General features: G+C 44.1%; 1 protein-coding gene across 2 annotated transcripts; it reads left to right on the top strand.

Annotated features, from left to right (window-relative positions):
- Positions 1–3,378: 3,378 nt before the first annotated feature.
- LOC121992800 (calcium-dependent protein kinase 3-like) lies at positions 3,379–8,554 on the top strand. Of its 2 annotated transcripts, XM_042547376.1 has the most exons (7): positions 3,380–4,183; positions 5,581–5,724; positions 5,876–6,028; positions 6,263–6,378; positions 6,468–6,635; positions 7,899–8,129; positions 8,207–8,554. In XM_042547376.1, exons 1-7 carry the CDS (start codon positions 3,517–3,519, stop codon positions 8,291–8,293), a joined length of 1,566 nt encoding a protein of 521 aa, XP_042403310.1. In that variant the 5' UTR covers positions 3,380–3,516; the 3' UTR covers positions 8,294–8,554. The 2 variants fall into 2 exon arrangements, with proteins under 2 accessions (XP_042403312.1, XP_042403310.1); XM_042547378.1 differs by lacking the exon at positions 8,207–8,554 and having other exon boundaries at positions 3,379–4,183; positions 7,871–8,009.
- The last annotated feature ends 14,285 nt before the right edge of the window (positions 8,555–22,839 follow it).

The following is a 22,839-nucleotide window of genomic DNA, read 5'->3' as shown; positions in this document are numbered from 1 at the left end:
TGTCGAGAATGCCACCAACAACACTGGAGGAGTTTGAGGATGTGGCGATCGAGGCCTTGAAGCTGCTGTCAGTTAAGATCGGGGAGGTCCGTGTTCCCATCATGTGCCATTGCTGGGTTGAGAATCCCTGGTGGTTCTCAGCTACATTCTCTGCGCTCGCCAATCGCCTCAAGGCACCATGTTTTGGGGTCATCTTTGTTCTCGGCCACGATTGGTATGTCACTTGTCTGCAAACCCTGTCATTTAAAATAAAACTAGAAGATTATAAGAAGAAAATGTCAAAAGATTTCGACTTTCAGTGAGCAAATTGCAGATCCAGGTAGATTTTGGGAGTTGGACTAGATTAAAATTTGTGTAGGAAGGAATTTAAATTTTTTATATCTATCAAATAGAATCTTGAGTACTCGATTCTGGAATTAGTTCTTCAGACTAATTCATTAAACAGATGTTTATGAAGTTGAGTTGTGTAATTATGATGCAGTAGGCATGTGATCTTCCGAGAGTGTGTGGCCCAACAATGTGGTTGGACACTTGCTTCATTCCAGCATTCTCGTGCCCTACCACTGATGGTAATTCATAAAACTTTGTATTGTTTTGTTATTGTTGGAGTGATTAACTTGTATTTGCGGTGGGATTAATTGGAGCAGGAGGATTAGCCACAAGACTCATCATCAGAACCAATGGAACGTAGACAAGGATGAATCATGGTAGCCGGTTAGTAATTGTCACTTTGCCTCTTCATTCTGTATAACTACAGCAAATTAAATGTCTTTTTATTTATTTATAGTTATTTTCTTGGGTTATGAATAAATCTTAAAATTCAGTTCTGCTAAATGGAGTGTGGTTTAGGACTTGGTATGGGGGGACTAGCGGGTGATTGATAAGTTGATGTGTGTGAGTGAGAAGCAGCCAAGAAGGAGAAAAGATCATAGTGAAAAAGAACATTATTGATTTTTTTGGTTCATGGAGGCTAAACGCAAGTATAATGCTCAATTATTGAGGCTTTTAATTTGTTCTAATCTGCCTTGCATTCGTGTAGGAATGAAGTTATTTGCGAGGGAGACTGACAACAATTGACAGAGACTATGGATGGATCAACAACGTCCACTATCTCTTCCCCTCCAAATTCAGCAAAATACCATCTCGTTGGAGATGTAAGTATAATCTCTTGAGAAAATTTTCCCTCTTGTTATTGCTGCTGTGTGCATAAATTATAATATTATTGATAGTGATAGCACAATAAAATCAACTTCATCTAGAGCCAGCACTCATTGCCATTTTGACCATTGCGGGCTCAGACCAATGCTGCCAAACCTGTCCTTGGCAGGTACTACAAAGAACCACAGTTGCCAGGGCCCCTTCCACTTCACCTCATTGGTCCTATTTAGAAGCCTGAGAGTTGACCACTATGTGAGAGTAATGAGGGCGACCCTCAGCTACATTGAATTGGTAGAAGCTTCAAGCTTTAGAAGAACCACTGAATTATTGGTCCAAGCATAAAACCTCAGATCAATTCATCCAATTCCACCTACTGGAATCTGTTTTACAAGTATTATTACTCTCGAATGGCATAAATTAGTGGGTGGGTTTCCCTTGTTACTTACAAACTTCACTGATTCCTCTTCTTTATAAATAAAAAAGAAATGCCTTTCCTACTGAATTCATCTTTCTTTTTTATATACAAAAGAAAAATAAATCATCATTTAATTCAACTCCAACCTCTGAGTTGAGTGAAATGATGCTTTGATTCTTTGTCATGATTTTGCCAATAAGATTCTCAAACGCACCAACTCCAACCTCAAATCGGCAAAAAAGAAATGAGAGATTGTTTGGAATCCAAAAACCCCCCAGATGATAAGATATGGCTTTTATTATTATTATTATTATTATTATTATTATTTAGTTTCCAAGCTAACTGCTTTAAAAAATATTGGATATATATTTTTTATTATTATTGATAAAAGGATGTTTTATTATATTTTTCATCTTAAAAATGTTTCTATTCTTACTGGATTTGTGTTTCCTTTTTTTATTGGAGCGACTTAAGCATCTAGCAAGGTGAAAGATGTCACTCAGCTCTGCCTCAGGTTATATAGCGGTAGGCTATTCGTCCAGTCTTTTAAGTATTTATCATTCGATTTTTAGTTATAATGCACCGTAAACTATTTTTTGTTAGTGGAATGATAAATTTAAGATGTTGGATTATTGGGTCGCTTGCTATAAATACTTCTGAATTTATCATGATGATTGATGAAAAATTTTCATAGGATCGAATTAATCATTCTTAAAATTATCGGTTTGAAAGGTTAAATACTTAGTACTAACTAAAAAAAATAAGAATTGTTTCTTACTCCTGGGCTACTGTGATGCGGTAATAATGTTCTAGTGGTTCTTAAGTACTCATGGGTTAATTTCGTAAAATATTTTTCTGAAGTAGAATGATAAATCTAAAATATTAGCCGTTGAGCGATGTTACATTTGCACTTTTGAATTTATATTAATGGCTGATGAACAATTTTCACTGAGCTAGGTCCATCACTTCGAGAATAATTAGTTGGAAGAGCCAAATACGATTATAATAAAAACAAAGTGAAAGATGCCTCTCAATCACGCTGATTTATAAACACGCACCAGGTGTCGACAATAGCATCCTTCGTTTTCAATTTCATTAAATGATCTCAATTATATGACTTTCCTTTCAGAAAATTTCATTACATAAGTTAGCCATTTTAATAGCTAAGGGTGAAGCGATGAAAAAGCGAAAATACTCAAAAATATTTTTGATGACTTTAAATTCTAAAAGAGTACTGGAAAAAGCGTCAAAAACAGACTTAAGTTAGGATAAAAGTGTTATTTCTCAAATTCCAGAGTGGGAAATTGAAAATTATATAAAATGTGAAATGCACAGGAAGAAAACGAGCACATTATAGCTTGATAATTAAAAAGGGCAAAGGTGGGGACTTCGTCGTTGACGTGGCCTATTTTGAACGCTTTAAAATAAAAGCACGGTTTCCTTTTGTTTTCACGCCGACACTTGTAATGGGAATCGTTGAATTATTGAATTATTATAAATAATTGATAAATAACTTTAAGACAAATGTTCTCTTTATTTTATTCTATAAAGATGATAATAATAATAATAAATACATATTTTATTTAATTTTGTCTGATTTAAGATGAAAACAAGATAAAATTATATATATATCGTAAACATGTACGATCCAGATTTTTTGTTTTAGAATTTTTTTTTTGTAGCAGAAGATTTGATTTTGCCCAAATTGGAAAAAAAACCAGCAATATTTACTGCATTATTTTTAACGCCCAAAGTCAAAATCCAGTAGCTCGCAGTCTTCTTTAATCCCAAGTGTTCGCCGTCGCTTTCCCCGCACCAGGACGCGACCTAACTCCTCCTCGCCTTCTCAAAATCCATTTTTTTCTCTCTCTCTCTTCGATTTAATCCCCTGATGTGGAAGCCGATCGAGCCTGGCGGTGATTAGGGTTGGATCCGGCCGCCGGATGGGGAACCACCGCCGGTCGCCGACTTTCCTCGCTCTGGACGACGTCCCCGGCCAACCCCACTCCGATCACTCCGCCTTTTCTAACCACCATCATTTCGGCGGGGGCGGCGGAGGCTTCGGCTTCGGCCGTGGAGTTAACCACAAGTGGATGACCGTCATCGGCAGCGACGCGAAGTCGGGCGGAGCGATCGAGGACAAGTACGTGATCGGCCGCGTCCTCGGCCGCGGGGAGTCCGGCGTCACCTACCTCTGCGTGGATCGTGACACCAAGGAGCGGTTCGCCTGCAAGACCATCCAGAAGCGCAAGCTGCGGACGATGGTGGACGTGGAGGACGTCCGGAGGGAGGTCGCCGTAATGCGGCACTTGCCCAGGAGCCCCTGCATCGTCGGCCTACGGGAGGTGCGCGAGGACGACCGCGCAGTGCATCTGGTGATGGATCTCTGCGAGGGCGGGGAGCTCTTCGATCGGATTGTGGCGAGGCGATATTATTCGGAGCGTGCGGCGGCTTCCGTCATCAGGACGATCGTTGAGGTTGTGCAGCTGTGCCACAAGCATGGTGTGATGCACCGCGATCTCAAGCCGGAGAACTTTTTGTTTGTTGACGACAAGGAGAACTCTCCGCTCAAAGCCATCGACTTTGGGCTGTCTATATTTTTCAAACCGGGTTAGTCTATCTCTCCATTTAATCCCTGTGCGTCTAGCAAATTACCAAGTAAATCTTGGTCATCCAGTTCCCGTTTCCTACTTCTGTAGACGCTATCATCATTGCATCGAGCTGTTAACCAACTTTTTGGATCCATGTCAGTGCTGAAATGCTTCACGAAAGTCAAACCTGGTTCACATGCTCGTATCAAGAAATTTCTGTTGTTGGATTGAATTGGATGATTTTAAGTTCACAAAGATTTTTTTTTTTTCTAGTGTTAAATGTCTTGTAGATTGGCATACTAGAACTGCCTTATTGGATTAACATCATAACATGAGGAAAGATGGCTAATTTTCAATGTAGAAAGATATAGGTCATTGTAGATTACTGTTTAGGCTTAAGTCTCAATGTTTTGTTAACTCTTCCTATCATGTGATATAAGTTTCATGAGCATGAACAAATTTATCTTCTATCTTTTGTTTTTCAAGTTTATAAGGAGTATATAACTTCGGACCACTGGATATAGAACACACACCGATTGGTGGGAAGTGAATCTATCAGCTCCTCTTTCCCGTTCAGCATATTTCAAAAGTGACACATCTTTCCACATTTTCTTGATTGTTTGGTGTTTCTTGATGAATTACTGCCTTCATAGTTGCATAATCAGCCCTGTTTAGGATTCTGTATGTTGGGAATCCCATCCTTTTGCAGCTTCTGAAGTGCTTGAATTTATGTTTGCTGCTTCTTCCTTCCAAGATTGGTTGCGATGTTATGATGGTTTTATATGAGATTGTTAAATGGGCATTTTGTTAAAGGCTCTTGAGATAGCTTCATTTTGGTGAACCACATTGAGGAAGTGAACTTCTACCCTCCAAAATTATAGTTGGTGAGGTGGGTGTATATATATATATATATATATATGAATTTGATATCATGGGCGACATCCCTGTGCGACGCGCGTGGGCGCTTCTCTGCATGTAACTTGTAAGCGATATCAAGGATAATCCTAAGTGGGCAGTAAGGAAATGTAAGAGTGCAAAAAAAACATAAAGAATGAGGCACACCATGCAGACTTTGGCTAAACTATGCTTGGAAGCTAAGTTTACTGTATTAAAATTTCTGTGTTCTTTTTGGTGGTGTGTTATTGATCTCTGCGTGTTTGGTGTAATTATTGTGACTGTAAACTCCAAATGCAGAATACATAAATGTTCTATTGTGTTATGAAGTGATCAGTCCTGATTATTTCTAGGAACTATAATTTGTAGACCTTACCAAATAATCCATTAAACTGAAAGTTATTAATTGTTTGTGATAATTATGAAAGCTTGTTTTGTTTTTATGCATCAAGAACCACATACATTCTTTTAAAATATATATATTTCATGAAACTTTTTTTAAATTTTCTTTCTCTTTTCCAGGAGAAAGGTTTTCTGAGATCGTTGGAAGCCCATATTACATGGCTCCTGAAGTTCTAAAGCGAAATTATGGACCAGAAATTGATATTTGGAGCGCTGGAGTGATTCTTTATATCCTACTTTGTGGAGTTCCTCCATTTTGGGCTGGTAAGCAGGAACAAATGAAACAAGAAATTTGATGACTGCTAACTTCTTCTAATCTTGCAATTTTGTGATTTACTGTTTTTTTTGAGCAAATTTTTACCTTGTTAGTCCTGTTTATAGATTTTCTGAAAAGTCTAATTTATATAAATTTTAGAAACCCAACAAGGGGTTGCACAAGACATTCTTCGAGGAGTTATAGATTTTGAGCGCGAACCATGGCCAAATGTTTCAGAAAGAGCCAAGGATTTAGTTCGACAGATGATGGAACCTGATCCCCAGCTACGTTTAACTGCAAAACAAGTCCTCGGTATGATATACCTCATCCCTTGTTATTGAAGGGATTGCTGATATTTGTTCGACTATTCTTCCAAAATCATGATGACAATTTGTCATATTATTTTTCTGTTTATATCCTCTGCTTTTATGATTTCCTACAAGGCACAAGAAGAATGTGCAAATTATTCCCATTAGGACTTACTGCTCATAGGAATTAATTAGTTTTTTTCCCTTGGTAGACTGACATATTGTTGTGTAAATTCAGAGCATCCCTGGCTTCAAGATGCTAAGAAAATTCCAGATGTACCTCTTGGTGATGTTATTAAGTCGAGGCTTGAGCACTTCTCAAGTATGAACAGATTCAAAAGGAGAGCTTTAAGGGTTTGTTGCAGAATATTCATGCAGTCAAATATTCCCAGTAGTATATTTATAACCTTAGTATATCTTAATTATGGCCAACAATTGATTAGGTTATTGCTGATAACTTGTCCATTGAAGAAGTTGAAGATGTTAAGGAGATGTTTAAGATAATCGACATTGACAGTGACAGTGTTGTTTCCCATGATGAACTCAAAGCTGGGCTTGCTAAGTTTGGTTCACACTTTGCAGATTGCCAAATACAGACGCTTATTGAATCTGTAAGTATATTCCACACATGCAGTTGAATTATGTGTTCTATGTTCATGAATTAAACTGAAATGGACCAAGTAGGCAGGGACATTGTTAAAAACTTGAGTTTGATTTTATTGGTAGTAGTTCCTGGCACATATGTTTTGGCTTAAATTTAATGAACTAAGCAGAAACGTTTAGAGATCAGGTAAGTGTAGGGAATCCTCCTAGGAGAGATTAATAAGTATCTATGAGTTTGCTCTATTACAATTTTGGACCTGCTTTCAAATTCACCCGGATCAGCCAGTTAATCAAGATTAGCTAAACTCTCTCTCTTCTGGTCTTCATGCCAGTGCAGATAATGGAAGAACTTTTTTTTTTGTATTATCAAAAAATCATTTGAATTAAATATTTGTTTTCCTGCTGTCTGTGTATGCTGAATCAGTCTGCTAGTTCAAGAAAAATGCTTGAAATTAATAAAAGTATATAAAATACAGTATAGTAACACACGCTTCATGTCTTTCAGTAAATTGTGAACCAAGCAGTGCCACGTCCAAAACTGTGACATGAGCTTCTTTTCATAATAGTCGCCCGGAAGCAGTTCCCACATTTCATTTGCTGTATGGTTTGATTATTTAAAAGAAAAAGTTGTGAAGATAATAATCTATACTTTTCAGTTTTCTTTTCCTGGATACTGATAACTTAAAAAATTAGGACAGTTGTGAAATAGAAGAGTACCGTGTTTTTCCTAATGCTTCTTGTCTGAAGGTTGAAGGCATTGTTAAAGTTCCTATTCTCTGCCTTTTTTTGAACCATAGCACAAGTATGCATCAGATAGATCTCAGTTCACCCTTTTATGCTTAATATACTAATCATATTGATACAGCAACGCTCATTGGAATTGGAAAATGAGGGGAATCTTGTTCATTTGACTCACTGAAACCTTAGTGTTTCAAAGTTCCATGACCAGTTTCTTCTTACCTAAAGTTCTTGATGAGCACCAAGCCTTAAATTCAATCCGTTAATTTTAGGAGAAATTGGATTTAATGGTTAGATCTCATCATACTAATGAACTCTGCTTGTTGCTTGTAATTGTTATGTTGAGCCAGTGTTCTGGTGGGTCTTATTGTTATGTATATCTACTCTATGTACTCAGTGATTTTCTTGATCTCAAGATGCTCCTTTGTACCTTAATCTCCAAATAGATGGATTAAATTTGTTTGCTTGATTGTCTTTTTGCTTAACGGACAACAACATGTTGCAGAATCTGATCATTCAAATGTACCAATCAGGTCGATGCCGACGGAAAGGGTACCCTTGGTTTTGCAGATTTCGTAGCTATTTTTCTTCACTTGCAAAGAGTACTAAATGATGAGCATCTCAGAAAGGCCTTTTCCTATTTTGACAAAGATGGCAATGGCTTTATTGAACTCGAGGAACTTCACGAGGTCCTAGCAGAAGATGGAACTTATGGTAACAAGGAAGTGGCAAATGCCATTTTGCAAGAAGTCGATACCGATGAGGTAACCATCCCTCGCTTCTCTTATTATAAATATTTCACCTCGTTCCTTACTAAAACTGAGAACCTTTTTGTGCATAGGATGGCCGAATAGGTTACAATGAGTTCGTGGCAATGATGAAGACTGTAACAGACTGGAGGAACACTTTGCGACAATATTCAAAATGAGGTAACAACATTCCCGTGTTCGATGCATATCTTAATTATTTTTAGTGGGCTCGGTTCATCTTGGGGGATCTGCTCACTCTGTAAGTAGTTCTTCCACTACCATGGTAGTAGGCCATTTGCTTGCTTTGTGGCAAACTTTGCTGTATCAGCTGCACAAAAAAAAATGCTGTAGATTATGGGGTTTGTTCAATAAGCCAAACGAAGATGCCACATGCTGTTTTTCTTAATAATGTTAGAAAAAAAAAGATACCGTGTTTTCTTTGTGGTTGTTTCATCTTGGTTGAGACACAATATTTTTGGAATTTCTTAGAAACTATTTGTGATGGACCATCTGAATTTAGTTCTGTTGAATAATATCTTGTTACTTTCAATACTCGTTTCTCATAATTATGTTTTATTAAACGTTTGGTGCTCATCCATCTATTAAACTGTGATACTTGGAGACGAGTAATTTCATCTTTTGCATACAAGCAGTCAAAAAGCAGAAAGATGAAATGAATAATTTTAATTGTCGTGTTTATGAATAAGTTAAAAGTGTAGGAAGAACTTTACGTGCAATTTTGGTCTTCCTCTTTCTTTCCTTCCACGTGGAATTACGTTTTGATCAGAGAAGAACAAGTAACAAAAGAAAAAGGAACAATGAATTGAATCTTTTAGGACAAAAGTCAAAAGAGCGATTTTATTTTTTTAAAATGGATTTTGGTTTTGCATGTTTTCTTTGAATATTTACATACATGTAAATATAAATAAATATTTAGGAGGTATTTTTGTGATTTAGGAGGTGAAGAAGAGGTAAAGACATCGACTTCCGGAGTTGTTTTTGTAAACAGTATTGAAAATGAGTGAATGGAGAAGAGAGTGAAGAAGAAAGAAGTTCCATTGTGGAGAAGTTTTAGTCCCATATTGGAAGTTTCAAGGTTTGATGGTTGGTTTATATTATTTCACAAGCATGTGTGTTGTGAACAAATAAATGAGTGGAAGCTTGCTTTTGTGTGTGGCCTCATAGTGAGAGTGCAAATCTAGCACCCGGATTGCACTGAACCAAGTTTGCTTGTGTACGAGCACGACCTATGCCCACCCAAATAAATTAACCGACATTTTGCCACTTGGATTATTCTTTTTTCATTAACGCTTAAATAAGAAACGCATATTAATATAATGCATATGACGTTTTTTTAGCAAATGGAAAAGTAACCTCATGCAAGGCATCCTATAAAAGGCCTTGAGCATGAGAGGAAAAGAGATAAGGAAAAGAAAGATTAAATAATCTTTCCATCCACCTTCTTTTCCCTCTTCTTCTTCTCTGTCGTTTCTTTCTTCCACTCGACAGAACCCTGGTGATAGCATTCGGGTATTTCTCAGTTCGCCGCAACCACCAGTGCTAGGTGGAGATTGCGGTTTCAGTTGTATCCTGGAAACAGGCGACCCGAGTAAGCCTCGAAGCACAACCGGAGGTGGGCGAATCTGTTTCAAGGAAACTGCGACATTCGCAGGCCCATTCTGCCTACCCGACCTCGCTACTCGGTCGGCCCCTTCGTTCGCCCAGTCAGCATCTTCGCTCGCTCGGTCGTCCGCCCTCGGTACGCTCGGTTGGTCTCACTACTCGCACGATCAGCCTGTTTTGTTGCTCGGCCCGGTCGACCTTCAGTCTGCGTGGACTTTGCTGCTTTGACACTCTGCTCACTTAACCACTCCGTGGTCAGAAAACCAGCCCCTGCTGGCAGCCTGAGATTATCAGCTCAGGTCATTTTAACAGATAAGTGAATTTAAATTCAGTATATTTAAATTCAGCTAATACCCCGTAAAATCTCCGGCTACAGATTGATTGTGTCCAACAATCTTGAAACAGACTCGTTTCTGTTGAGATGACCACAGAACTGAATGTTGAGGTGCAACAGACTCAACAAATAAAGGCCCCCTCCGCCCCGATTGGAACTGTACCAATCAATCATGGGGAAAAGCCAGATAAGTTCAGTGGACTGAACTTCAAGAGGTGGCAGCAGAAGATGCTCTTCTACCTGACCACACTCAATCTGGCTCGGTTCTTGACCGAGGACCCTCCCAAGCGCACTGAGGATGCTGATGCGCAAACCATCAGTACAGTGGAGGCATGGACTCATTCCAAGTTCCTTTGCCGAAACTACATCCTCAACTGTCTTGCCGACTCGCTGTACGCTGTGTATAGCATGAAGAGTACGGCTAAGGAACTGTGGGAGTCCCTAGACAAGAAATATAAGACGGAGGACGCAGGGGCAAAGAAGTTCATCGTGGGTCGATTCCTAGACTACAAGATGGTTGACTCCAAGACGGTGATCAGCCAAGTCCAGGAGCTTCAGGTGATCTTGCACAAGATCCATTCGGAAGGGATGGTTCTGAGTGAAACCTTCCAGGTGGCAGCTATCATTGAGAAGCTGCCTCCCGGCTGGAAGGAGTTCAAGAACTACCTGAAGCACAAGCGGAAGGAGATGAATGTGGAGGAACTCATAGTCAGACTTCGCATCGAAGAAGACAACAAGAGTTCAGAGAGGAAGCTGTTCTCTCAGGCTACTGTGAAAGCCAACGTGGTCGAGCACGGTCAAAGCTCGAAATGGAAGAACCCCAAGTCTTCTAAGATGGGACCCAGAGGAGGCATCAGCAAGAAGAAGTTCTCTGGGAAGTGCTTCAACTGTGACAAAGTGGGTCACAAATCTTCGGAGTGCAGAAAGTCGAAGAAGAAGCAAGAGGCCGAACACCGCGAGGGACGGACCATCTCCGGGTCTCAGCTAAACTTGATCGGTTCAAACCCGCAATGGAGGATGGATCGATACTGGAGCCACTCGACGTGTCTGCTGCAACAAGGAGCTGCTCCACAACTTCGAAGAAGTCACTGGAGACAAACTGTTCATAGGGAACTCAGCAACCTCGGACATCAGGGCCAAGGAAAGGTGGTGCTAAAGATGACCTCGGGCAAGGACCTCACTCTGAACAATGTGCTGTATGTTCCGGAGATTCGTAAGAATCTAGTGTCCGGATCACTTCTGAGCAAGCATGGCTTTCGCATTGTTTTTGAGTCGGACAGAGTTGTATTGTCCAAAAATGGGATGTTTGTAGGAAGAGGCTATGTATCTGATGGGTTGTTTAAGCTCAATGTAATGGCCATTAGGCCCAAGATAAATAAAACTGAAAGCTCTTCCATTTATATGCTTGAGTCTTCGTGTTTGTGGCATGGTAGACTAGGACATGTTAACTACGATGTGTTGCGTAGATTAATAAACATGTAAAGCATACCTTCATTCCACCTTAACCCAAAACACAAGTGTGAGATTTGTGTTGAAGCGAAAATGACAAGGTCATCCTTTCAACATATTGAAAGAAGTAATGAACCACTTGACCTAATCCACACTGATGTGTGCGACCTAAAAGGTACGCCAACACGTGATGGTAATAAATACTTCATCACTTTTGTAGACGATAACACAAAATACTGTTATGTGTATCTTCTCAAAAGTAAGGATGAAGCTATAGAGAAATTTGCTCTCTATAAGAATGAGGTTGAAAATCAGCTTAATAGAAAGATTAAGGTGGTTCGAAGTGACCGATGTGGTGAATATGTGTCACCGTTCGCTGAGTTGTGTGCTGAACATGGGATCATACATGAAACAACAGCTCCTTATACTCCTCAACAAAACGGGGTTGCTGAGCGAAAGAATCGAACTCTTAAGGAGATGATGAATGCTCTTCTATTAAGCTCTGGATTGCCAGAGTCCATGTGGGGGGAAGCTGTGTTAACAGCTAATTACCTTTTAAATAAGGTGCCCCGGAAGAAAATAGATAAGAGCCCTTATGAGTTGTGGAATGGAAGACAACCGTTCTACAAATATTTACGAATGTGGGGGTGTCTTGCCAAAGTGTTGGTACCTGATCCGAAAAGGATTAAGATATGACCAAAGACTGTTGATTGCATATTTATTGGATATGCACATAACAGCAGTGCTTATCGATTTTGTGTGTATGAGTCACACGTACCGGAGATACACAGAAACTCGATAATCGAATCGAGAAATGTCTCTTTCTTCGAGCATGTGTTTCCGTATAAGACCCGTGAGGATGCTAGCTCCTCAAAACGGGCGAATGAAACACAAGGCGAAGAAGAAAATGATGACAATGAGGAACCGGTGGAGGTTGAGCCTAGACGGAGCAAAAGAGCTCGGGTAGAAAAATCCTATGGATCGGATTTTATCACTTTCATGTTGGAGAGTGAGCCCCGTAGTTACTCAGAAGCTGTAGGCTCTTCTGATGGACCTCACTGGAAAGAGGCAATTGCATCTGAGATAGAATCTATCTTGCAAAATCACACTTGGGAACTTGTGGATCTTCCTCCGGGAAGTAAACCACTAGGTTGCAAGTGGATTTTCAAGAAGAAAATGAAGTCAGATGGCACGATCGATAAATACAAGGCCAAATTAGTAATCAAAGGATACCGACAACAAGAAGGCCTTGATTACTTCGATACATACTCTCCGGTATCGAGAATAACTTCCATTAGAGTATTGTTGGCTATAGCCGCTCTATGGAATCTCAAAATACATCAAATGGATGTAAAGACAGCTTTTCTAAACGGGGATTTAGAAGAGGAAATCTACATGGACCAACCTGAGGGGTTTTCTGTGCCAAGACAGAAAAACAAGGTATGTAGATTGGTGAAGTCATTATATGGCTTGAAACAAGCGCCAAAGCAGTGGCATGAGAAATTCGATAATGCCATGAAGGAATGTGGATTCAAGATCAATGAATGTGATAAATGTGTCTACATGAGAGCCACAGAGAGTGACTATGTCATCTTGTGCCTCTATGTAGATGACATACTTATCATTGGGAGTAATGATAAGATAATCAAATCCACAAAAGATATGTTGAACTCAAGATTTGACATGAAAGACATGGGCCTAGCTGATGTGATTCTGGGAATCAAAATTCTTAGAACGACAGAAGGACTTGTTCTTAGTTAGTCCCATTACGTGGACAAGATTCTTGAGAAATTTACCAAAGGTGATACTGTGTTGGCACGAACGCCGATAGATACGAGCAAACATCTATCGAAAAATCAAAGTGAAAGTATCTCTCAGCTAGAATACTCTCGAGTGATCGGAAGTCTGATGTACTTAATGAGTTGTACACGACCAGACTTAGCCTACGCAGTAAGCAAACTGAGTAGATACACGAGTAATCCCGGTGTTGAGCACTGGAAAGGGATAACAAGAGTATTGAGGTACTTGAGGTATACTCGTGAATATGGATTGCACTATTCAAGATATCCCGCTGTGATCGAAGGATACAGCGATGCAAGTTGGATATCTGATATAAAAGACTCTAAGTCTACGAGTGGATATATCTTCACTCTAGCAGGTGCAGCCATTTCCTGGAAATCTTCTAAGCAAATCATAATAACCGGATCCACGATGGAATCTGAGTTTGTAGCTCTTGACAAATGTGGTGAAGAGGTTGAATGACTACGACAATTCTTAGAAGATATTCCGAGATGGTCGAAACCTGTGCCGGCAATTTGTATACATTGCGATAGTCAATCAGCAATTGGTCGGGCACAGAGCCATCTATATAATGGTAAGTCTAGACATATACGTCGTAGACATAATACCATTAGACAACTACTCTCAACGGGAGTTATCACTATTGACTATGTGAAGTCAAAGGATAACCTAGCAGATCCGCTAACCAAAGGGTTAAATCGAGAGTTAGTTGCAAGCTCATCACGAGGAATGTGCTTGATGTCGTTGTCAGCGATCAGTGCAGAGGACACCCAACCTATGCTGATTGGAGATCCCAAGAACTAGGTTCAAAGGGACAACTAATCTGTACTGACTAGACACACTGTGGGGGAGTACCCTAATGAAACAGTGACTAGACCAGGGTAAGCTGATGGGCTTTTAATGATCAAGAAGAGTATATGACAACTCTTGAGGGATCACCTATGTGAGAAAGAAGTGAGGCCGCTTCGAAGAGAATTGGAGGCACAATTCTTAGAGCTTCTCACAGAACCAGGCGTGTTCATGGCCAAGAACGAACACACTCATGAGAACTGAGTTGTATCAGGGAGAGTCTTGGGTGAGATTTGTCACTGCTTACACAAACGACAGTATAGTTCAAAGACATCGTGTCTACTATCAGCCAGTAAGCAACCAAATCTTCACAAGGGAGGGTTCAAAGGGTAAAACCTACCTATCCTATACTTGACTCAACTGCTGGATGTTATCACTTACTCTATCTCCATTCATGTGGGGGATTGTTGAAAATGAGTGAATGGAGAAGAGAGTGAAGAAGAAAGAAGCTCCATTGTGAAGAAGATTTTAGTCCCATATTGGAAGTTTCAAGGCTTGATGGTTGGTTTATATTGTTTCACAAGCATGTGTGTTGTGAACAAATAAATGAGTGGAAGCTTGCTCTTGTGTGTGGCTGCATAGTGAGGGTGCAAATCTAGGGCCCGGATTGCACTGAACCAAGTTTGCTTGTGTGCGAGCACGACCTATGCCCACCCAAATAAATTAATCGACATTTTGCCACTTGGATTATTCTTTTTTCATTAACGCTTAAATAAGAAACGCATATTAATATAATACATATGACATTTCTTTAGCAAATGGAAAAGTAACCTCATGCAAGGCATCCTATAAAAGGCCTTGAGCATGAGAGGAAAAGAGATAAGGAAAAGAAAGATTAAATAATCTTTCCATCCATCTTCTTTTCCCTCTTCTTCTTCTCTGTCGTTTCTTTCTTCCACTCGACAGAACCCTGGTGATAGCATTCGGGTATTTCTCAGTTCGCCGCAACCACCAGTGCTAGGTGGAGATTGCGGTTTCGCCATTGTATCCTGGGAAACAGACGACCCGAGTAAGCCTCGAAGCACAGCCGGAGGTGGACGAATCTGTTTCAAGGAAACTGCGTCATTCGCAGGCCTCGGTCAGCCTCTTCGCCTGTTCGGCTTGTCTCGCTGTTCGCTCGACCGGCCATTCTGCCTACCCGACCTCGCTACTCGGCCGGCCCCTTCGTTCGCCCAGTCAGCATCTTCGCTCGCTCAGTCGTCCGCCCTCGGTACGCTCGGTTGGTCTCACTACTCGCACGATCAGCCTGTTTTGTTGCTTGGCCCGGTCGACCTTCAGTCTGCGTGGACTTTGCTGCTTTGACACTCTGCTCACTTAACCACTCCGTGGTCAGAAAACCAGCCCCTGCTGGCAGCCTGAGATTATCAGCTCAGGTCATTTTAACAAATAAGTGAATTTAAATTCAGTATATTTAAATTTAGCTAATACCCCGTAAAATCTCCGGCTACAGATTGATTGTGTCCAACAAACAGAGAATCCCTCTGTTCACTGTCAAAACTAGGATTGGAGGTGTCTTCAACATGATGGAAGACACCTTTAATACGTTATGGAGAACGCCCTCAGAGTCATTTAAAGCACCTACAAGTGTTTTGGCGGGATTTCTACCATCTTAATGGAAGACGCCTTTGACATGTATTGAGGCACTTTGAGTAGATTTTGATGGCCACCTCAGTTGGTCTAAGGTGTCCTGAAGAGGTAAGTTTTTAATGAACTTATACTTAAATTGATTTTAATTATAGTTAATTTAAGATAAATTTTATGTTTAATTTTAATTTAATTTTAAGTTTTAATTTAGTTTAAGTTTTAATTTAGTTTAAGTTTTAATTTTAAGTAAATTTAAAGATTAATTTGAATTTTAAGTATAATTTGAATTTTGAGTTTAATTTGATTTTTATGTTTGAGTTGAAGTTTAATTTCAATTTCAATTTTATTTTATTTTAAGTTTAAATTTTAATTTAAAGTTTAATTTAAATTGAATGCTAGTTTGATTTTTAATTAAATTAACTTTAAATATGAAGTTAATTTTAATTAAGTTAGCTTTAGGTTAAATTTAAATTCTATTTGATGTGGATATAGGTTGAGGGATAGAGAAGAAATTAGGGGAAAGAATGAGGGCATTTTGGTCTTTTCATATTGGTGGAGTTTTGGGGTTTATGGGTGGCACTGTAGCATGCGTACGCCGGGGGGGGGGGGGTCTTCGTGTTTTCGCCACCACCAAGGGGGAGGGGGGGTTTGGTTCGGGGAGGTGTCGCCGCCAACCCACAGTGGCTTCTTCCTCCCTCTCGCTCTCTTCGCCGGAGCCGAGGTCGCCCTCCGCCTCTTCTCCACTCTTCTCCTTCTCCTCACCGTCGGCCACCTCCTCTCTTCGCCCCCTCTTCCCCGTTTTTGTGCCGCCACCAACAGAGGAGAAGATCTTCTCCCCCTCTCTCTCGCCGCCACCCTCAAAGGCCGGTCATAGCGACAATCCCCCTCCTTCCTCCTTCTCCTCGCAAAGGTCGACTCCGGCTGCTCCCTCTTCCGTCGCCGGACCAGCGACTGCTCCTTCTTCCTTCTCCTCACAACGCCGACAGCAGCCTCATCCGTCGGAGATGCCTCCAACACATCTAACGACGCCTCACTGGTCGACATCGCCGCCACCAGGCAGCACGCCACAGCTCACCTCCTCTGTTCTCTCTCTCTCTCTCCCGCCTCCAGCCACCGTCGTCAAGGGTGCGTGCGTCTGCCTCCTCTCCTCGTTCACATGCGGCAACGCCCTCCGCGTCGGCTGGCACCACAAGCCGCAGTCGGGTTCCACCGTCGTAGACGACCTTCGATTTGTATTATCGCACACTTCTGAAATCGATCCGGTATCCGACCCACATTGACGAGTGTCTTCGGCGCTATTTCGACCATCGAGCCATTGTTGTGTTCCGATCTTCACGCCGATCTAGTTTGGGTACGGTGTTCCCACTTATGTGATGAGCCAGTCTGATGGTGTGTCATACCTCGACCTGTGCATCTATCTTGTGTCCCGGCATGTGTGTCGATCTTGTGTCTCGGCCTGCGTGTCGATCTCGTGTCTCGGCCTGCGTGCCGATCTCGTGTCTCGGCCTGCGTGCCGATCTCGCTTCCCGATCTGCGTATCGTCTTCCGGATCCAGGCCGCATTCAGCCCCGTGCCGCCAGACCCAGCTCCACATCCGACTCTGAGTCACCTACTCTTCTGGGTCGCGACAACTCGAGCCGCGTCCCATCTGAGGGCACCCCCTGGGCCAGGGTACGTTTTCCGTCCATATTCTCTCTGCATTTTATTATTTTATGGCTCAGTCTTGTACTCATATATTCGTTGGATCTGCCTCGAGCATCGGGGTATCGGGGGCCGGGTCAACCCAGTCACTGGTTGCAGGTAGCGTTGACCAGAGGACTTTTGAAGACTTGGTCAACATAGAAGTCATCTCAGCACACCCCCCTCCGGGACGTCGTTACTTCGTCAACATTCTCGCCACCTCACCCGACGGTCCGTCTGACTCAGCTTCTGGACGGGATCAATTTGGCGTTGTATGTGGGAACACAACAACCTGTTCCGGAACGTGAAGATGGATGACGTTGGGAGGTTCTCTGCTATTATCACAATCCCGGAGGATCTCGATACACATTATTTTCTATCCTCACTCCACCGGTATTCGGGAGTCAAGGGATCGAGTGGAGCTTCAGCTGGCTGATAGGTTAGTTTTTTCGTTATATTTTTTCCCTGACTCCACGGGTATTCGGGAGTTAAGGGACCGAGACAAACCCTTAGCCGGTTGGCACGGCTTCCCGATCAGGTACGCTACAAGCTCTGCTCTATTTTTACGATTATAGGAGCTGATATAGCTCCCTGATAAGAGAGAAAAATCTTAGTTCCTTGGTCAAAGACTAGGGCCTTCGATTTTTGATCAGACACTTGGGACACAGCTCCCCGCTCATACACTTGGGACACAGCTCCCCGCTCATACACTTAGGACACAGCTCCCCGCTCTTACACTTGGGACACAGCTTCCTGATCATTGACTCGCAGTACGATTTTCCGATCAGGATCTAAGAGCCTCGCTCTTTGATTACAGGATAGGGGTCTTACTATCTAATCAGGGATCAGGGGCCCAGCTCCCCGATCAGGTGTATTATAGGCTCTGCACCCTTCATCATGGGACTCAACATTCTCTTACTGCTATAGGCACTCTATTATTATTATATGTTCTGCATCCTCCACCTGTTTTGCATCCTCTTACATCTACAGGCTCTACTACATATACCCGCGGTGTTCTGCTTCCTTCTATGACTATGGATTCTGCTCCTGTATATTGGCTTTCCTCCCTTTGACAGTCAGGGTTCAGATTATTATCTTCTCCCCTCACTCCACGGATATTCGGGAGTTGAGGAGCCGAGACAGATCCTCAGTCGGTCGGCATCACTCCGCGATCAGGGTTTAGCAGTCTTCATTGGTCTCGGACCAGTTTATCGGCCTTCTTATCTCCCCCGTTCGGGGTCGAGCTATCACCACCGGTATCGGACCGGAGTATATCATCTCTTACCTCCCCTGTTCGGGGTCAAGATAATCGCCACCGGTCTCGGACTGGAGTATATCCTCTCTTACCTCCCCCGTTCGAGGTCGAGATAATCACCACCGGTCTCAGACCGGAGTATCGCCACTGGTCTCGGACCAGAGTATCACCACCGGTCTCAGACCGGAGTATCGCCACTAGTCTTGGACCAGAATATCGCCACCGGTCTCGGACAAAAGTATCGCCACTGGTCTTGGACCAGAGTATCGCCACCGGTCTCGGATCGGAGTATCGCCACTGGTCTCGGACTAGAGTATCGCCACCGGTCTCGGACTGGAGTATCGCCACCGGTCTCGGACCATAGTATAGCCACCGGTCTCGGATCGGAGTATCGCCACCGGTCTCGGATCGGAGTATCGTCACTGGTCTCGGACCGGAGTATCGCCACTGGTCTCGGACCGGAGTATCGCTACCGGTCTCGGACCGGAGTATCGCTACCGGTCTCGGACCGGAGTATCGCCAACGACCTCTTGGTCGGTGCTCATCGCTCACTCACAGCTCTGCCTGACACTGGTTATACTCACTTTACTCGCCGCTCTGCTAGGCACTCAGTATTCATGTTTCGCTCAACGTTGTAGCTCGGTCGGCACACACTCGCTTCAGACGTCGCTCTGCCCGGCACTCGATAGTCGCGTTTTGCTCACCGCTGTTGCTCGGTCGATGCTCATTGCTCATCGCTCACTGCTCAGAAGTCGCGCTGCCCAGCACTCGTCTGTCGCATTTTGTTCACCGCTGTTGCTCGGTTGACACACACTCGCTTCAGACGTTGCTCTGCCCAGCACTCGATAGACGCGTTTGGCTCACGGCTATTGCTCGGTCGGCATGCACTCATCTCACTCGCTGCATTGCTGGAGACTCGAGTCCCACTCGCTGCTTGATTCACGAGCTCTTACGCCTGCTCAGCTCAAGGTCTTTGTTCCCGTTTGCCTTCGGTCTCATTGGATCCATGCTCGCGTAGATCACGAGATCCGCTTTCGCTCTGCTCATGACTTTTGCGACCATTCATCATCGACCTCTTGGTTCAGCTCGATGATTGTCTCTTTACCTAGTCTACATCTTTTAGTCGCCCGGTCGTGGTTATTATCGCTTGGTCGGTATTTTCCTAGTCGCGAGCTCGACATCGCTCGTCCGTTCTCATTCTGCTCGATCGGCATTATCTTTGTTTCCCGGTCAGTAGGTTTCTCGGTCGCGCTCACGGCTTCACTCGTCTATCTTTTTCTCTACTATCCGATCTCGGATCGGGGTATCGTTAACGATCTCTCGGTCGTGCTTCTAGACCATCTCTCGGTCGAGCTTTCTGACCAATTCTCGGTCGGACTTCCAGACCAATTACCGGTCTCCAGATCAAGTCCTGGTCAGATCTCCAGATCAATTCCGGGTCAGGCCTTCAGATTGCTTTTTTGTCAGGCCTTAAGACTGTTTCCTGATCAGGCCTCCAGATCAAGTCCTGGTCAGATCTCCAGATCAATTCCGGGTCAAGCCTCCAGATTGCTTCTTTGTCAGACATTCAGAATGTTTCCCAGTCAGGTCTCCAGGTCAGGTCCTGGTCAGACCTTCAGATCAATTCTTGGCCAGGTCTCTAGATCAAGTACTGGTCAGGCCTCCATATCACCTCTCGGTCGGGATTCCAGACTCTCTCCCTAGTGCGAGTTATAAGTGAGCAAGGCTCTCACGCCCAACGACCTTCCCGGTCGGCTGTCCCAGACTCTCGCCTCAGTGCGAGTTATAAGTGAGCTCTGCACTCACGCCTCCAGACTCTCGCCCTAGTGCGAGTTATAAGTGAGTAAGACTCTCATGCCCAACGACTTTCTCGGTCGGCTGTCCCAGACTCTCGCCCCAGTGCGAGTTATAAGTGAGCAAGGCTCTCACGCCCAACGACCTTTTCCGGTCGGGTCCCAGACTCTCGCCCCAATGCGAGTTATAAGTGAGCAAGACTCTCACGCCCAACGACCTTCCCGGTCGGCTGTCCCAGACTCTCGCCCCAGTGCGAGTTATAAGTGAGGAAGGCTCTCACGCCCAATGACCTTTCCAGGTCGGTCGTCCCAGACTCTCGCCCCAGTGCGAGTTATAAGTGAGCAAGGCTCTCACGCCCAATGACCTTTCCCGGTTGGGTCCCAGACTCTCGCCCCAGTGCGAGTTATAAGTGAGCAAGGCTCTCACGCCCAACGACCTTTCCAGGTCGGTCGTCCCAGACTCTCACCCCAGTGCGAGTTATAAGTGAGCAAGGCTCTCACGCCCAACGACTTTTCCAGGTCGGGCGTCCCAGACTCTCGCCCCAGTGCGAGTTATAAGTGAGCAAGGCTCTCACGCCCAATGACCTTTCCAGGTCGAGTCTCAGACTCTCTCCCTAGTGCGAGTTATAAGTGAGCAAGGCTCTCACGCCCAACGACCTTCCCGGTCGGCTGTCCCAGACTCTCGCCCCAGTGCGAGTTATAAGTGAGCAAGGCTCTCACGCCCAACGACCTTCCCGGTCGGCTGTCCCAGACTCTCGCCCCAGTGCGAGTTATAAGTGAGCAAGGCTCTCACGCCCAACAACCTTCCCGGTCGGCTGTCCCAGACTCTCGCCTCAGTGCGAGTTATAAGTGAGCAAGGCTCTCACGCCCAACGACCTTTCCCGGTCGGTTCCCTGACTCTCGCCCCAGTGCGAGTTATAAGTGAGCAAGGCTCTCACACCCAACGACCTTTCCAGGTCGGTCGTCCCAGATTCTCGCCCCAGTATGAGTTATAAGTGAGCAAGGCTCTCATGCCCAACGACCTTTCCAGGTCGGGTCCCAGACTCTCGCCCCAGTGCGAGTTATAAGTGAGCATGCTCTCACGCCCAACGACCTTTCTGTCGGTGCTCACCACTCACTTACAGCTCTATCTGACACTCATCATGTTGGATTCACTTGCCACTCTGCCCGACACTCTCAGCTCATGTTTTCGCTCACTGTTATTGCTCGGTCGGCACTGACTCACTCGCCACTCTGCCCGGCATGCATCCCACTTGAATCACTTGCCGCTCTGCCCGACACTCTCGGCCCACGTTTTCGCTCACTACTGTTGCTCGATCGGCATTCATTCCTCACTCGCCGTTCTGCCCGGCACTCATTACGCTTGATGCACTTGCCGCTATGCTCGGTACTCTCAGTTTGCGTTTTCGCTCACCGCTGTTACTCGGTCGGCACTCATCACTTCACTCGCCGCTCTGGTCAGCACTCATCATCTGCGTTTCACTCATCGCTGTTGCCCGATCGGCACTCATCGCTTCACTCGTCGCTCTGCTCGGCACTCTCAGTTCGCATTTTCGCTCATCGCTGTTGCTCGGTCGGCACTCATCGCTTCACTCGCCGCTCTGGTCAGCACTCATCATCCGCGTTTCACTCATCGTTGTTGCCCGATCAGCACTCATTGCTTCACTCGTCGCTCTGCCCCGGCACTCAGCATTCGTATTTCGCTCACCGCTGGCGCTCGGTCGGCATTCACCGCTTCACTCGCTGCTCTGCCGAGCACTCATCGCACTCGCTTCACTCGTCGCTCTGCCCGGTGCTCAGCATTCGCATTTCGCTCGCCCGTTCTTATTTTGCTCGATGTGCATTCTCTCTATTTTCGGATCCACATTATTCGATTGCCCGATCAGGATTCACTGTCGCTCGGTCGGTGTTGGCTTAGTCGCACTTTTGATATCGCTCATTCACCGTCTTGCGACCCGCTCAGTATTTTCTGATGGCCAGGTTATCATTATTCGAGTGCTTGATCGGGATTCATTATCGCTAGGTCAACACACGCTTGGTCACGATCATAATTTTGCGCATCCGTCATTTCTCTTTATTGTCAGGTCGCGATTCGCTGTCGCTCGGTCGACACTTGCTCGGTCACGATTATGGTTTTGCTTGTCCGTCATTCTCTCCATTGCTCGGTCGCGATTTATCGTCGCTCGGTCGGCACTTTCCCAGTCGCGCTAACGACTTCGCTCGTCGATTAGTCTCTCTATTGCCCGGTCGCGATTTCTCGTCGCTCGCTCGATTCTTTTTGGGTCCCTTGCTCAGCATTGCCACAGTTACTCGTTCGACATAATAAGACGAATCCAACGATCTGATTCCGTGTTCGGT

This window comes from Zingiber officinale, chromosome 6B, assembly GCF_018446385.1.
Source record: "Zingiber officinale cultivar Zhangliang chromosome 6B, Zo_v1.1, whole genome shotgun sequence".
NCBI classification, from domain to species: domain Eukaryota; kingdom Viridiplantae; phylum Streptophyta; class Magnoliopsida; order Zingiberales; family Zingiberaceae; genus Zingiber; species Zingiber officinale.
The sequence above is the reverse complement of the archived record's forward strand: the minus strand, read 5'-3'. Positions and strand labels throughout refer to the sequence as shown.

Excerpts from the sequence above, each read along its gene's own strand:
- LOC121992800 (XM_042547376.1), top strand. The coding sequence starts at position 3,517 with ATGGGGAACCACCGCCGGTCGCCGACTTTCCTCGCTCTGGACGACGTC. Across the intron at positions 4,184-5,580 it reads GTCTATATTTTTCAAACCGG|GAGAAAGGTTTTCTGAGATC; the intron begins GTTAGTCTATCT and ends TCTCTTTTCCAG. Across the intron at positions 6,636-7,898 it reads TACAGACGCTTATTGAATCT|GTCGATGCCGACGGAAAGGG; the intron begins GTAAGTATATTC and ends TGTACCAATCAG.